This window comes from Bos grunniens, chromosome 15, assembly GCF_055505025.1.
Source record: "Bos grunniens cultivar Pamir isolate PY7600 chromosome 15, Bosgru_T2T1.0, whole genome shotgun sequence".
In the NCBI taxonomy this organism is placed as follows: Eukaryota; Metazoa; Chordata; class Mammalia; order Artiodactyla; family Bovidae; genus Bos; species Bos grunniens.
In genome coordinates, this window is record NC_141179.1 from 32,604,273 (window position 1) to 32,619,057 (window position 14,785).

Consider the following 14,785-nt stretch of genomic DNA (forward strand, 5'->3'; position numbering starts at 1 on the left):
CCTGCTCCCCCTAGCTCCTAGCAACCACCACCAGGCTGTCTCTATGGATTTACCTGTTCTGGATATTTTATATAAATGGGATCATGTAATATGTGACCTTTTGTGTTTGGCTTCCTTCAGTTAACATATTGTTTCTGAGGTTTGTCCACGTTGGGGCATATATCAGTAGATCATACAGTTTTAACAACTATCCAAGATACCCAAGGTGGCGCAGTGATAAAGAACTCACTTGCCAATGCAGGAGATGTAGATGTGGGTTCGATCCCTGGGTTGGGAAGATCCCTTGGAGAAGGGCATGGCAACCCACCCCAGTATTCTTGTCTGGAGAATCCCATGGACAGAGAAGCCCAGCGAGCTACAGCCCATAGGGTCGCAAAGAGTCAAACATGACTGAGTGACTGAGCATGCATGCAAGATACCCAAAGACAAACCTGCAGAAAAAGAGCGCTCCTTCTAGCCACTGTCATTTAAGCCCCAGTTTCTGCCAGAGAAAGGGGAATGAACTAGATTCATTGTTCCTGAAATAAGCTGCATTGGAGACACCAGGGGTATGTCTTTAAAAAATACTGATTCCTGGACTCCACTCAGAGGGTTCTGCATCAGTAGGTCAGGGGTTTCTCTGGGATTGCTGATTTTCAGCTCTCTGGGTGTGGGATCCCGAACCAGGAGACCTCTCGGGGGCCATCTTGACTCTTAACGACCTGCCTGTGATCTTAGCAGAGGCCTGAACCCCACGCACCATGCTCTTTGTTGTTCATGAGGCAGTTCCTCTGTGCCCAGACCTCTGTGGCTTGCGATTTCCCTGTTCGCCTTCTGAGGGGAGGCGCAGGGCTCCCTCCCCGCTGCTTTTTACGGCCCCAATTAATTGTGGCTCATTTATCAAGCGCCAGCTATACCCTGTGAGCTGGAGATGGGAGAGGGAAGGTTGTTCACGCCCCGGGGTGGTAGTTACAACTGACTGCACATCAAGGTTACGTTCTGGAAAAGCCACCCTCCCACTCGCCCTCACTCCCTCCCAGATCAGCGTCTCCCCGGGGCCCTGTGTGCCCACCCTTCTTCATGTGGTCTGTGGGACCCAGGGAGCAAGGCTGAGAGGAGTGAGCGGGATGTAGGGAAGCCTGCAGCTGCACCCAGAGGGTTGGGCATGGGGGAATCTTAGGGGCTGAGGCCAGGAGGAAGTCCCTGGGGATGGAAAAGGACCTCAGCAAGCCAGCAACCAGCCACACAGTGGGGGATCCAGCCTGGACACCTGTGGGTACTATGATCACAGGGGAAGGAGAAGGGGCTACTGTGGACCTCTGGTTGCCTGGTCACTTTTCATGGACAGCTTGCTTTGACCTCTTCCCTTTCTGGGGAGGAGCCGGGAGAACGAACGCCAAGGGGAAATGGAGAGGAGGAAAGCGAGACCAGAGAGCACCATGACGTCTTTGCCTTAATAAACATGCTCAGCCTGCCTGGTGGTGGACTCCCGCAGCTGACTCTGCTCTTTGCTGGGGGAATATGCACGTGGGGTGCGGTGGGGTCAGCCTCAGCCAGGCCGGCGGCTCCCTGGAGAGTTACTCATCTGACCAGGAGGTGCCCATGCTGACGTCTAGCCGAGGGAAGGCACTGGGCTGTTCGTGTGAGTTGTCTGGTGGCCCTCGGACAAGCTGTTCCTTGCCTGAGATTTTTTTTTCTCTCCACTGTGCTGCCCTTTTACAGTCTGCTGTTAGGAATGAAAGGGACATTTAATAAAATCTTTTCTTTTTTTTTAAAGGTGTTTCAGCAAGCTCGCCTTCTCAGCTTCCTTTGTCAGAAAGCCCTTGGATGTTCAGGTGCCCCCTTTGTGCTGCTCTTACCCCTTCACCTCTCCTAGGATTGGTTCAGGGGCCCCGTAAATCTCATGTCCCCCGAGCAGAAAGACTTGAGCAAGTTGTGCTCAGACCTCGAGCCCGCTCTGATCACCGTAGGCTTTGTAACCTGTTCCGAGCGTTATTTGCTTAGGAACCTGCCTCAGGGGCTGTTAGGAGGTTGCCCCCAGTGCAGCATTGCTGGGCTTTCTTATGCCAGACCCTGGATGAACTTAGTGATTTTTTTCAGGCTCCAAATCCTTGATCGTATTGATGTTTGCATAAATCATCTATTTATTCCCCTCTGGTTCTAAGGGTGAGGACGTTTTGGAGGGAGAAGGCCTTTAGCCCAGATTCCTGGGCTCCTGCGCTGGTGGGCTTCTTCTGATCTGTAGATGCTTACAAATTCTTCCCAGAGGTGAGGGCCGGCAGGAGAGAGGGGGAGAGGGTGGGCTGGGAGAAGGCCTCTGTGGCTGGTGGTGATTCCCTTAGTTGCTTTCGCCCTTGCATACCCTAAGCTAAGTAATTTACTTATTTCTCTTTTTTTCTTTGCACATCTCTGCCGATGTTTGCCTGGACTTACCTCCCTGGAAGTCAGAAAGAATGTTTTGGAATGATGTATTTTCCTTAAAAGAAAAAAATCTTTTCCTTTAAAGAGGCCTCATTTCACCTATTTTCCAAGAGCCTGGATCCTGGATCAAATTAGATGCAGGTGTTTAAGAGCTGAAGCAGGGCGGTGAAGGATTAGCTCCTTTGTTGTTCCGTCAGCCAAGTTGGTGACACAGGTGTTTCCCTTCTCCCTTGGGACTCCTGAGAGCATCTTGAGTGGGCGGTGGGGTTGGGGGGAGGAGGAAGGTAAAGGAGAAGGCCCCTCTGGGTGGTGGGGGAGGGGAGTGGAGGGTTTTCTGCTCAGACCCTTGATGGGAAGACAGCTGGGAGGGCCCATCAGCTCGAGTGTGTCCTTTGCATCAGTCCAGGAGGTGGAGAGGGGGGTGGGGAAGCGTGCAGGTGGACTGTATAGAGACCCCTTGGGGTCCAGAAGGTTAGTCTCTTCCATGTGCCCGAGACAAGCCACGGTTGAAGGGGCTGGTGGAATAGGCTTCTCCCAGGCATTGCTCCTGCTCTGGATTTTGGGGGTTTGTCCTGAATGTTCACACCAGCTCTCAGAATTTTTGTGAGTATGGTCATCAGTTGGCTGTTCCCACCCGAAAGGGGTGAAATGGTGTGCCAGAATGCCAGCCCTTGAACTGTCCATCAGTGACGGGTGAAATGGGAAAAATAAGAGGAATGGAGTTAGCTTTCCATAAAGCAAAGCCTCTCATAAAAAAACTGTTCTTGGTTCTGAGAGTCTTTCTGTCCTCAGTTTTCAGTGTTAAAACGTCCTTGCTTTGAACTATGACAGTGATTCTAGATGGTAGCTTGTTGCTTGGGTGAGGGGTGGCCACATAATAGGTGAGTCCCAGGAGCTCAGTGGGGTGAATGCATTTCGTGATTAGGAGTTCAAGATGAGCGGAGGAACTTCTCCTCGGGGGTTCGGGCTCCTTCTGTCCTATGGCCCCATTCTTCTCTGGGACTCTGGGGTCCTAAATGCATTCTGTGGGTACGGAGGGAAAACGGGGCCGTGTGGGCTCCACGCCCCATCGTAAACCCTGGGCAACAGTCTGCTGTGTCCTCAGGAGATTCAGAGACCAGCCAGCCATGCCCTTGGCACAGTGGCTGTTTTGTTTTTTCCTTACCTGGCCAAATAGAGGTGGCCAACCAGCTCTCTGCTGGCCTGCCTAGTTCATCTGCATTTTACTGGTTTATAAGATCCAGAAGCCTGGAAACTACTGTTTGCAATAAGCCAAAGGTCATTTCTGTGGAGTCCTGGAAGATATTTCCTTGCTTGGAATACTTCATAACTAAATAAAGCTGATGTTTTTCCTTTGTTCTTCCTTGTTACAAGCTAAGGATAAGCAACATCACCTGTAGGCCAGAGAGAACCAGTATGGACGGGGGTTGGCAAGCATGTGGTCTTTCTGGCTTGTGCCCTTTTTTAAATGAGGAAGGTGCTTCAGTGTTTTGGTTTCAAATCTGACAAGTGCATGTCCCACGTGTGGAGTAAGGATGGGAGGAACCAGAGATTGATTTCATAAAGGACAAAAATAACCCAAGTTATTAGTTATGCCAGTGAGAGCCTGAGAAGATGATATTTTTTTTTGCAATCTGGCTAATATCAAATAGCAGAGGACTAGTGTTTCTTCTTCAGAAAGTGAATCTGGTGGAGTCAGCAGAGGGGGAAATACAGGCCATCCTGGCCCCATGCTCCAGGTGTAAGCATCTTAGGCATTTCTGAGTTACAGTTGGGGAGAGAGAGTCTTGCTTTATTATTATTGTTTTTTTTCCTTTTCTGTATTGGCCATGCCGTGTGGCTTGCAGGATCTTAGGGCCCTGACCAGGGATTGAATCTGTACCCCTTGCTGTGGAAACATAGAGTCTAAACCATTGTTTCTTTTATTTGTTCAATCACTAGGTCATGTCCAACTCTGTGACCCTGTGGACTGCAGCACGCCAGGCTTCCCTGTCCTCTGCCATCTCCTGGAGTTAGCTCAAACTCATGTCCTTAGAGTCAGTGATGCCATCCAACCATCTCGTCCTCTGTCATTCCCTTGTCTTCCTGCCTTCCATGTTTCCCAGCATCAGGGTCTTTTCCAGTGAGTCGGCTGTTTGCGTCAGGTGGCCAAAATATTGAAGCGTCAACTTCAGCATCGGTCCTTCCAGTGAATATTCAGGGTTGATTTCCTTTAGGAGTGATTGTTTGGACCACCAGGGAAGTCCTGAGAGTCAGAATGGTGATGGCCGTCACTCATCCTGGGTCCTAATTCCTGTGTTGGTTTGATCTCTTTCAGGTTAGTCTCAATGATTCCCACAATCAGATGGTGGTCCACTGGGCCGGCGAGAAGAGCAATGTCATCGTGGCCTTGGCCCGGGACAGCCTGGCGCTGGCGAAGCCCAAGAGCAGTGACGTGAGTATTGTTGTTGCTCTGGCGGTCCCTCTGAGGTGCCAGGGTGCCTGTTTCTCCTCCACTGGGGTTATTATCATGCCAGGCAAAATATCAAGTAATTGAGAAATCTGGAAAATCATATATAACCCTAATTTGCTGAACACAGCATGCTGCACTCAGGGTTGCAGTGAGACCCATGTGATGTGTGGTGACTTCTGTGGAATGGTAGGGTGTGCTCGGGGGCTTCCCAGGTGGCTCAGCAGTAAGAGTCTGCCTGCCCATGCAGGAGACCTGGGTTTGATTCCTTGGTGGGGAAGATCTGCTGGAGAAGGAGATGCAACCACTCCAGTATTCTTGCCTGGAGAATCCCATGCAGAGAGGATCCTGGGTGCTACAGTACATGGGGTCACAAAGAGTCAAATACGACTTAGTAACTAAACAACAACAACAACAGCAAGGGTGTGATCTGGATCATGCATCTGCCCAGCAGAATGCCAGAAGTGTGTTCCTGGGCAAAGCTGCCCATCGCAACTGAGCCCGGTGGAATCGAATTGGTCTTTCCTTGTGCTGATTTCTGCTAACTCATTACAGTTGGGCGAGTCCTTCAATCTGAATTGCTCATCCTTTTAATTTCCACAGTTGGCTCTTTATGATGTTTAATCATCTAGGTGCTTTGAAGACTTTAGACCAAGGAACACACACGCAAAGACCTGTTATAGGGGCCTTGTAGGTAAGGGTCAGGGGTGAAGCTGCCCCCAGGCTTACACCACCCTTTACCTCCAAGAGGAAGAAGGGTCTCTTCCGTCATTCTTGGAGTCTGCAACCTTCTGGGATATTATTTCGTTCTCCCACTTTCTATAGAGATGCAGGTTCAAGAAACAGTCTCCTGTGTTGATTTGAACATGGTGCGTGGTGATGGATGCTTGCTTCTTGGTCTCAGTTTACGAGAGACTCTGGAAAGTGGGAGGGACTTGGAGCTTCTGGGCTGTTGTTATCAGCTCTCAGCTCTGGTTGCCATGCAGCTGGATCTGATTTTTCGAGAGAAATTCAGAGGTGAGGTGTTTTTTTTTTTTCCAGAGGTGGGGATCTTTACTAGAAACTGCTGAGTCTTACAAGTTGGCAGCTGACGGGTAGTTTTTATAAACCCTGTGTGGGCCAAGTAAAACATATATGAGGACCAGAGTGAGCCCTTGGGTCCCCAGTCTGTAGCCCCCGCTCCAGACACCCCTGCCCACCCCCACCCCCACCACTTGTGGGGAAGAGAAACAGGGCCTACCTCAGGTCAGGGTCTGATGTGGCCACAGGGTGAGGCTGTGGACAGAAAACCCCACTGTGGAGCTTGGGTCACTCTGCACTCAGGCCAGGGAAAAACTCCTGAAGAGTTTGCTAGCCCTGTCCCATCAGCCCAGCGGACATGCTTGTAATTCTGGAGCCTGGATTTGGTCTCTGAGGGGCCCCTCGCTCTGTGTCCACCATCTGGGTTTGATGTGCTCCAGGGTCGGGGACCAGAGGTGCCCCAGGGACTGTTTTCCAGTGGCTCAGGTAGGGGCAGCCACAGATGGAGAGGGCAGACCAAGGACTGGCCATAACCATGTGTGACTGGGCTCAGGGTGGGTGCCCAGCAGTGGTAGTGGGAAGCCACTGCAGCTGACAGCTGGTCTGGGTGCAGTGATGTGGGGCAGGGCTGAGCTTGTCCGGGGCTGTGAGGTTGGCCCAGTTATAGATTTGATCAGGGTTGGCAAGCACAGACTGCAGTGTATCGATGACAGTTGGCCCGAGAGAGTTTTAGCCTGCTGTGTTCAGCACGGTCACCATCCAGCGGCATCTCTTTTAAGCACAGGCAGCAGCTCTCTGGCCTACCGTGTTGAGAAATCCTCCTTAGGGTGTTTATTTTAAGAATTCTTTGTCCAGAGAGTATTTCTGTTAAGATAGGTGAAGACCTATCTTTCTACTGTTTTGCTGGACAAACAGGAGCCCAGAGGCATTCAGTGATTTGCATGGGGTCCCTTAGCATGTGTGTGGGAGGGTTGGGGCTACGACCTGATCATGTATTTAATGTGTGAGAATATAATGTAGCCAGGGTGACCAGCATTGGCTTTAGCACTGAAAGACCTACATCCTGGGCCGTTCCTCAGTCATGGATGAACCAGGAAGAAGGGTCACCCTACATACATTGCCAGTCTATCCAAACCTAAGGGAGAAGGGAATGTCAACCCACTCAGTGTCCTTGCCTGGGAAATCCTACGGACAGAGGGAGCCTCAAGGGCTCCAGTCCATGGAGTTGCAGAAGAGTCGGACATGACTTAGTATCAAGAGCATCCGAACCTATTTCTCACTCTGCCTAAATATTTGGGTGATTCTTACTAAGGACTGATTGAACATTTGAAACAAGAACCTATTCTGGAATGAAGTGTACGCTAAGATTAAGTGGGAAGGAAACTTCATGCTTGGAGATAATAAATCAGGATGGCAGAGATTTCTCTCATCAGTATATCAGCTGCATTAAAGAATTGGCAGATGAAACTGAGATGGTCTGATGTGAAAAGTTAATTCAAAAATAAATTCTGACTCAGAGGCAGGAGTAGGTGGTGCCAGAGTAGTAACAATCTAAATTTTCTCTGAAGACTGGAAGCATGGTTCCCAGGGCCCCATCAGCGTCCAGAAGGTAAAGGATGTATACAGATCAGGAGCAGTGGGAGTGTTGGAGAATGGCCAACTCATACATATTCAGTGTATAAAAAAGGGATGATCTGGAAGTTGGAATCCCAGAATATTTGCTCTTAAGCAGAAAAAAACAAAATAATATCCTGGGAACTTGTGGCCAGTGATTCCGTGAAGCATGGCTCCTGCAGGACCCTTCTTTTCCGTTGATAAGTCTGGAGATGAAAGAAAACCGTAGGTGGTGTTTTTCTTGATCGTCCCTGCCTCTCTTTTCTGCATTTTTCTGACCTATTTTACCAAATAACCCCCAGTTGCCACATAATTTGACCAAAGAAGTTTCCAGAGATATTGTCCTCTAGAAGATCAGAATCACCCGGCACAGGCATCAGGAATGGTGGGGATCACTGCCCTTGTACCCAGAGTTGTGTGGCATTGCAGCTGCTGCCCCCGGGGGCTGGCCGGGGAGCAGGACCTTCACTTGCCCACAGCGCAGAACTTGGTAGCCTGTGGGAGCCGGTGTCTAGCTGAGCCCCTGCTCTGGGAACTGAGCGCGTGGGTTTGAATCCTCTACCATTCATCAGCTGTCTGACCTTCAGCCAAACCCTTCACTTCCCCTTGGTTTTCTCATCCATCAATGAGAAATCTTGTGATTTCGTCCTTGTGACATCTAGCTCCCCAAAGGGTGGTATGCTGATCGGCAGCATGGGGATTTTCTGGAGGGTGGTTGGAAATGCAGAATCTCAATTCTCACCCTGGGACTTCCTGAATCTGAGGTTTGCATTTTGACCTGTGTCCTGCGGGGTGGATTGTAGGCATGTTGGAGAAGCACTGGTATCAAGTACTTAGAACGGCACCAGACATGGAGATGTTTTCTGGATGTTTTAACCCTTCTTCCCCTCCCCTTCCCTTTTCCACTCTTCTCTTACCCCTACTCCTCCTTTTTATTATATAGTTTGGATGTACAGGAGAAATAATTTTAAAAAGTTCACCTCAAAGGACCATCTTTATAGGTAAGACTGATTTAACTAGCAACTTTTGGCAGTTTAGAAACTAGTTATGGAATTGAGAGATACAGACCACTATATATAAAGTAAAAAAGCCACAAAGGTATATTGTCCAGCACACGGAAATGTAGCCATTATTTTGTAATAACTTTACATGGAATATAATCTGTAAAAATATGGAATCACTAACTGTGGGAAATTCTGAAAGAGATGGGAATACCAGACCACCTGACCTGCCTCTTGAGAAACCTATATGCAGGTCAGGAAGCAACAGTTAGAATTGGACATGGAACAACAGACTGGTTCCAAATAGGAAAAGGAGTACGTCAAGGCTGTATATTGTCACCCTGCTTATTTAACTTCTGTGCAGAGGACATCATGAGAAATGCTGGGCTGGAAGAAACACAAGCTGGAATCAAGATTGCCGGGAGAAATATCAATAACCTCAGATATGCAGATGACACCACCCTTATGGCAGAAAGTGAAGAGGAACTCAAAAGCCTCTTGATGAAAGTAAAAGAGGAGAGTGAAAACGTTGGCTTAAAGCTCAATATTCAGAAAACTAAGATCATGGTATCTGGTCCCATCACTTCATGGGAAATAGATGGGGAAACAGTGGAAACAGTGTCAGACTTTATTTTTTTGGGCTGCAAAATCACTGTGGATGGTGATTGCAGCCATGAAATTAAAAGACACTTCTTGGAAGAAATGTTATGACCAACCTAGATAGCATATTGAAGAGCAGAGACATTACTTTGCCAACAGAGATTGGTGTAGTCAAGGCTGTGGTCTTTCCAGTAGTCATGTATGGATGTGAGAGTTGGACTGTGAAGAAGGCTGAGCGCCGAAGAATTGATGCTTTTGAACTGTGGTGTTGGAGAAGACTCTTGAGAGTCCCTTGGACTGCAAGGAGATCCAACTAGTCCATTCTAAGGGAGATCAGTCCTGGATGTTCTTTGGAAGGACTGATGCTAAAGCTGAAACTCTAGTACTTTGGCCACCTCATGGGAAGAGTTGACTCATTGGAGAAGACTCTGATGCTGGGAGGGGTTGGGGGCAGGAGGAAAAGGGGATGACAGATGGCTGGATAGCATCACAGACTCGATGGACGTGAGTTTGAGTGAACTCCGGGAGATGGTGATGGACAGGGAGGCCTGGCGTGCTGCAATTCATGGGGTCACAAAGAGTCGGACACGACTGAGCCACTGAACTGAACTGAACTGATGTTGTCCACCCGAAACTAGTATAATACTGTAGATCAACTATACTTCAATTGGAAAAGAAAAAATCCTTCCTCGCTTTAATTCTTAGGGAATTGTGTCCCTTCAAGGCCAGAGAGGATGAATTAGGGCAGAAACCTGTGTTTGGATGCAAAACCGACTGTAGAAGCACAAGGTGAGTGAGCCTGGGCAGTTTGCCCTACAACACCTGGAGTTCACTGTGGGCAGTGAGCCAGGCAGCAGACTAGGGCTGCCACGAGGAAAAGACCCCCGACCCAGAATGTAGCAGCGGGGGTGCAGTGTGGATGCTATGAGGCCATCAACCTGCTTGGTCTTCTTATCGGAACAACTGGTGGAGGTCCTTCCAGGTCCTTCTTCTGGGAGGAAGGCGGATAGCTGTGCATGGCCCCGAGCTTGCATTTGCCCTATTGATTCTTTGATCAAATAGGAATGAGAATTGTGAGCATAGGATCAAAATACCATGTTGGAATTGGTTAGCCTGGAGAAAGGAAGGTTGATGAGCAGTTTGAGAGCCGCAGGCATAGCAAGGACCCTTGCATTCCCAGTCGTAACTTCTGTTTAGTATAATCCCAAAGGGATGTGGTTTGCTTACAGACCAGAATGTTAAGGAGGGGCGTTTTGGTCGGAGGGTGGTTGCACCTCTACCACCAGTGGGAGGTGTGTTGGGGAATCCAGGGAAGGCCCTGTGTTTTGTTCAAGGTAGTGTTTCTCCCTCCATCCAGCGTTCCTTCCACTGCCTGGGCTGTAGCTTTGGTGCCTTTCTTTCTGTTGAGCAGAGAGACAGAGGAGGACGTTCACCCAGAAGGCTGACTTGTGAGCGTGGAAAGTCAGTGGGACTTGGGCCGGAAGGAACCTGTCCTGGTTTTGTCACTTTCAAGCAGCTTGACCTTGGACTCGTGGTTCATTTCTTGGAGTCTTAGATTTTGTTATCTCCTATATAAGGAAGTAGTAGTTCTCTCGGTCACTTAAGGATCCATTCATTTCACTCTTGTTCATTTATGGAGCACGTGTGTTTACTCATGCTGTGGTTTATAATGACGCTTATTTATTCCAGAAATCTTCCCTGAGCACCTGCTATGTTCCAAGTCCATGGAGGGCAGGAAAGAGACTCATTCAACAGGGTTTTTAAAGATGCAGAGAGATGATGCATACAAAAAAGTGTGCATGTGTGCATGCTCAGTGGCTTCAGGTGCGTCTGACTCTGCAACCGCATGAACTGTAGACTGTCAGGCTCTTGTGTGCATGGGATTCTCTGGGAATAATACTGGAGTGGGTTGTCATGCCCTCTTCCAGGTGATCTTCTTGACCCAGGGATCAAATCTGCGTCCCCTTTGTCTTTTGCATTGCAGGTGGATTCTTTACCCACTGAGCCACCTAGGAAGCTCATACAAAAGAGTATTGTTACTGAAAAATGCTGCCCTGATATGAATTTATTATTACACTGGTGTCTCTGAGAAGGTGACTCGGAGTGCATTTTCCATTTAGGGGATGCTGGGGCTAGAAGTGGCCCGAGCTCCCTTTTGGAGAAGCCGTCAGTTTGCTCCGTGTGACTTTGAGTGTCAGAAGAGACCCTTCTTTCTGTTCTTGGCCTGGAGGGTGGAAGTGAGAAAGTACTACTTTCTTCCAACCTCTCAGGTGATCTGTGAGCTCTCAAGCTGCTGACTTTCAGAAGCTGTTTTTGCAGCAGCCCATTACTCTGTGTTTAGTAGCTGGGATCTTTGCTGTATTTAAGCGTGTGTGTTTGTAACAGGGATTCTTCAGATACTGGCAGAGACTCTTACTGTGCTCTTCCAACCTTGACATCTAATAAATATTAATGACCCACGTGTGCGCTCAATTTTCTTTGCACAAACCTTGTGCCGTTCATTGTTTACTGGGGTCATTGTTCACAAGCAGTGACGCTTTCACATGCTCTGTGAAGGGCTGTGTCTTTGTACGCCTGGTGTCTAGCTCAGGACCTGGCTCGTGTGAAGCCCTCAGAATGTGTTGCTGCTGAAGTCAACGGGATTCATCCCGAGTTCCCATTCCTTCCTGGGCCTCACCTGTCCTTTATTTTTAATGCTTTTCTCAGTTCTAAGTCAGTGTTGTTAGTATTATCTTCACCTGTCAGGCTCCTTTTTAACCCACTGATTATATTAATTTCACAGTGAATGGGGTAGGGAAGTCTAGGGTCAGAATATCTGACAGCTTCCATTTTTTCCATCCGTTTCTGGAGGTGGTACGGCTATCAGGTTTCTGGCTTTAGAGGCAGGCAGCCCGGGTCAGGATGCCACATTGCTGCTTACTTTTACTTTGGCAAGTGACTCATCAGCCCCTGTTGCCCTGTCTGTAAGATGGCTTTAATAATTGCGGTTGCTGTGTAGGGTGGGGGCGAGAGCTCTCTGAGCTCATCATGTGGAGAGGGTGGCACACGAGTTACTCTTCTGTTTCATACCTGTGGTTACCGGGGAGCTCGAAATGTGGAAGCAGCAGAGAAATAAATACCACTGGCACCTGCACAGACCTGGCTGCTATTGCCCTAAACTCAGAATCAGTCCCCTGCTTACAAGGTCAGAAGACACGGTGCTGGAGCGGGGCTCTGGGACCCTGTATGCAGCCTCCATGCGTGGTTAGTCACTCAGCACTGCCCTCTTTTTTTTTTTTAATATCTCTGGAGCTACTCTGTGAAAACCTATGAAGGTTTTCTTTTCTTTTTTTTTTTTTTAATCTTCTGGAATGCTGTAAGGACAGAACTTCCCAGCAGAGGGACGAGAATTAGATTACCTTTTGGGGACATTTCAACAGATGGCAAAACAAATTCTCAAATCCCTTCCCCTCAGTCAACCACATTCTCCGGTCTGGGCCTCTGGATGTAATTTGTTAAAATACTCAGCCTGGCCGTGGTGAGGAGCTTATCATGGTTTCTGTCCACACGTCTCCCCTCCAGGGAATCATCGTGGCCACCAGTGTGGGGACAGACACAGAGGTCGTCTGCTTCTTCTTTGTGGGTTGTCTTCACATCTGTGATTTCGTGGTATCGGGGACCCATCAGGACCAGCATGCAGGATGCTGGGGGGTGTATTTGCGAGCAGAGACGGAACCGCCCTTCTGCCGCATCTCTCACTGATCCTTTTCTTCCTTCTCACCTCCTTCTTCCAGGTGTACGTGTCCTACGATTACGGAAGGTCATTCAAGAGAATCTCAGAGAAGCTGAACTTCGGTGAGGGGAACAGCAGCGAAGCTGTGATTGCCCAGTTCTACCACAGCCCTGCGGACAACAAGCGTGTAAGGATGTCACCCCTTGTGACTGTGTAGGGCTGTCTTTGGGGGCTGTGGCTGACTAGAGGCGGGCTGGGAGATGGGACTCTTGGGGCATCTTTGCAGCGTGACTGGTGTCTGAGGACTGTTTTTCTGCTCACCTGGGAGTCAGTGACAGAAAGTCACTCTCAGGGCGGGACTGTGCATAATCAAGCAGGCTGGGATCCTGGCCAGGCAGGATTTCTAGACAAACAAAGGCAGGTTAAAGCACAGAAAATCTGCCAGCTGCCAAATAAATTGCCTGACTTATAGGTGGCAAAAGCCCGGATCCACTGGGACTGGCACTGAGGTCTAATCTAGGTCTTCCAGGGCGGCTGCCAAAGTCTTGGTTTTATGGGCATCACTAGTGTGTGTACACACGTGTGTTTGTGTGTGTGCACTGCCTTCCCTCCAACCTATACTGGGTCTAGAAAGGAAAACCAGGGCAGCTGATACTGCTGGCGCTCCTGATTTGTTTTCCCAGCTGGCTGGCCCGGGGCTGTGGTCCTACAGGGGTAGCCGGGCAATTTGGTTTGGAGGAAGCCTTGACTTGAGATTGCTTTGGGCCCCAGGAAGGAAGCGGGGTGTGTGTGCAGGAGTCAGGCAGCCTTCTGGTTAGGTAGCTTTAGCTCGCAGACTTGTCTGTGGCTGCTTTCTTTCCCACTGTAGTGATCTCCCACTCATTCCCAGAATAGGATGGATGGCTGCTTCAAAGGATGCTGAAAAACTAGCCTCTTAGCAGCAAAAGTGCAGGAGTGGGTAGCTGCTGCTCTTTGCTCATCCAGGAAGGAAAGAGAGTGAGAAATCCACAGGGTCCTCTGACCAGGTCCCCTGCCCCCCTCCCCCCACCCTCCTCCCTCCCAGCACTGGCTTCTCAGGTTGCCTGTGGTTTGTGAGCAAGGGCTGTATTCAAAATATTTAGCCACTGGAAGGGCACTGACCAATCAGAACAGACTGGATCTGAAGGGAGCTGGGTCCTGAAGGCCACCCTGCTGAGCCAGGCATTAACCTTTCAGTTGCTGGATTGTGGGCAGATCCTGGGGAAGGGGCCAGGCCATTGGGACTTTAGACGGGGCCTCTCATGGGTTTAAATGGGCCGTTTATTAACAGAAGCAATTGTGTTTTTGTTTATTTAATTTCTTTTTTAAATTGAGTTTTAGTCGATTTATAATGTTTGTTGTGCCAATCTCAACTGTACAGCAAGAGGCAATTGTGTTTTTATTTTAATTATTTTATTTAAAAAATTGAAGTATAGTTGATTTACAGTGTTGTGTTAATCTCTGCTGTATAGCAGGAAGCAATTTTTTTTTAAAGATTTTTTTGATGTGGATCATTTTAAAAGTCTTTGTTGAATTTGGTTGTAATATTGCTTCTGTTTTCTGTTTTGGTTTCTTGGCTACGGGGCATGTGGGATCTTAACTCCCTGACCAGGGATCAAACCCACAACTCCTGCACTGGAAGTATGGAGTCTTAACCACTGGACCTCCAAGGAAGTCATAGCAGTTTTTTTTTTTTTTTTTTTTTAAACAACTTGAGTAGTTATTACTGGTACCCTCTAGTTGATATCAGCCTTGCCTGCTGATCCTTGCATTGCAGGCAGATTCTTTACCATCTTAGCCACCCAGGGAAGCCCCCTGCATGATGATCTCAAAGTTGAGGGGCAGTTAGGACAGATGCCCCTCTAACCTGACTCCAGGGTGACAGAGCAGTTTTCCTCTCTATGGGGAAAAGCGCAGAAAGGTGTTGAAGGGAGTTGGCTCTCTGTGCCCTGCCCCTACTGCACTGGGGCC

At 48.8% G+C, this 14,785-nt stretch overlaps 1 protein-coding gene across 9 annotated transcripts in view; it reads left to right on the top strand.

The window, feature by feature from the left end:
* SORL1 (sortilin related receptor 1) overlaps positions 1–14,785 on the top strand; it is a 170,560-nt gene that overhangs the window by 13,583 nt on the left and 142,192 nt on the right. For 3 of the 9 annotated variants that reach the window (XM_086338350.1, XM_086338353.1, XM_086338360.1), the window contains exons 2-3: positions 4,718–4,834; positions 12,858–12,983. In XM_086338350.1, the coding sequence (XP_086194476.1) occupies positions 4,718–4,834; positions 12,858–12,983 (243 nt within the window). Of the gene's footprint in view, positions 1–1,273; positions 1,622–2,389; positions 2,615–2,690; positions 3,004–3,855; positions 4,142–4,717; positions 4,835–12,294; positions 12,328–12,857; positions 12,984–14,785 lie in introns of those variants that run through there. The other 6 variants (XM_086338356.1, XM_086338358.1, XM_086338355.1 and 3 more) reach the window with 6 other exon arrangements.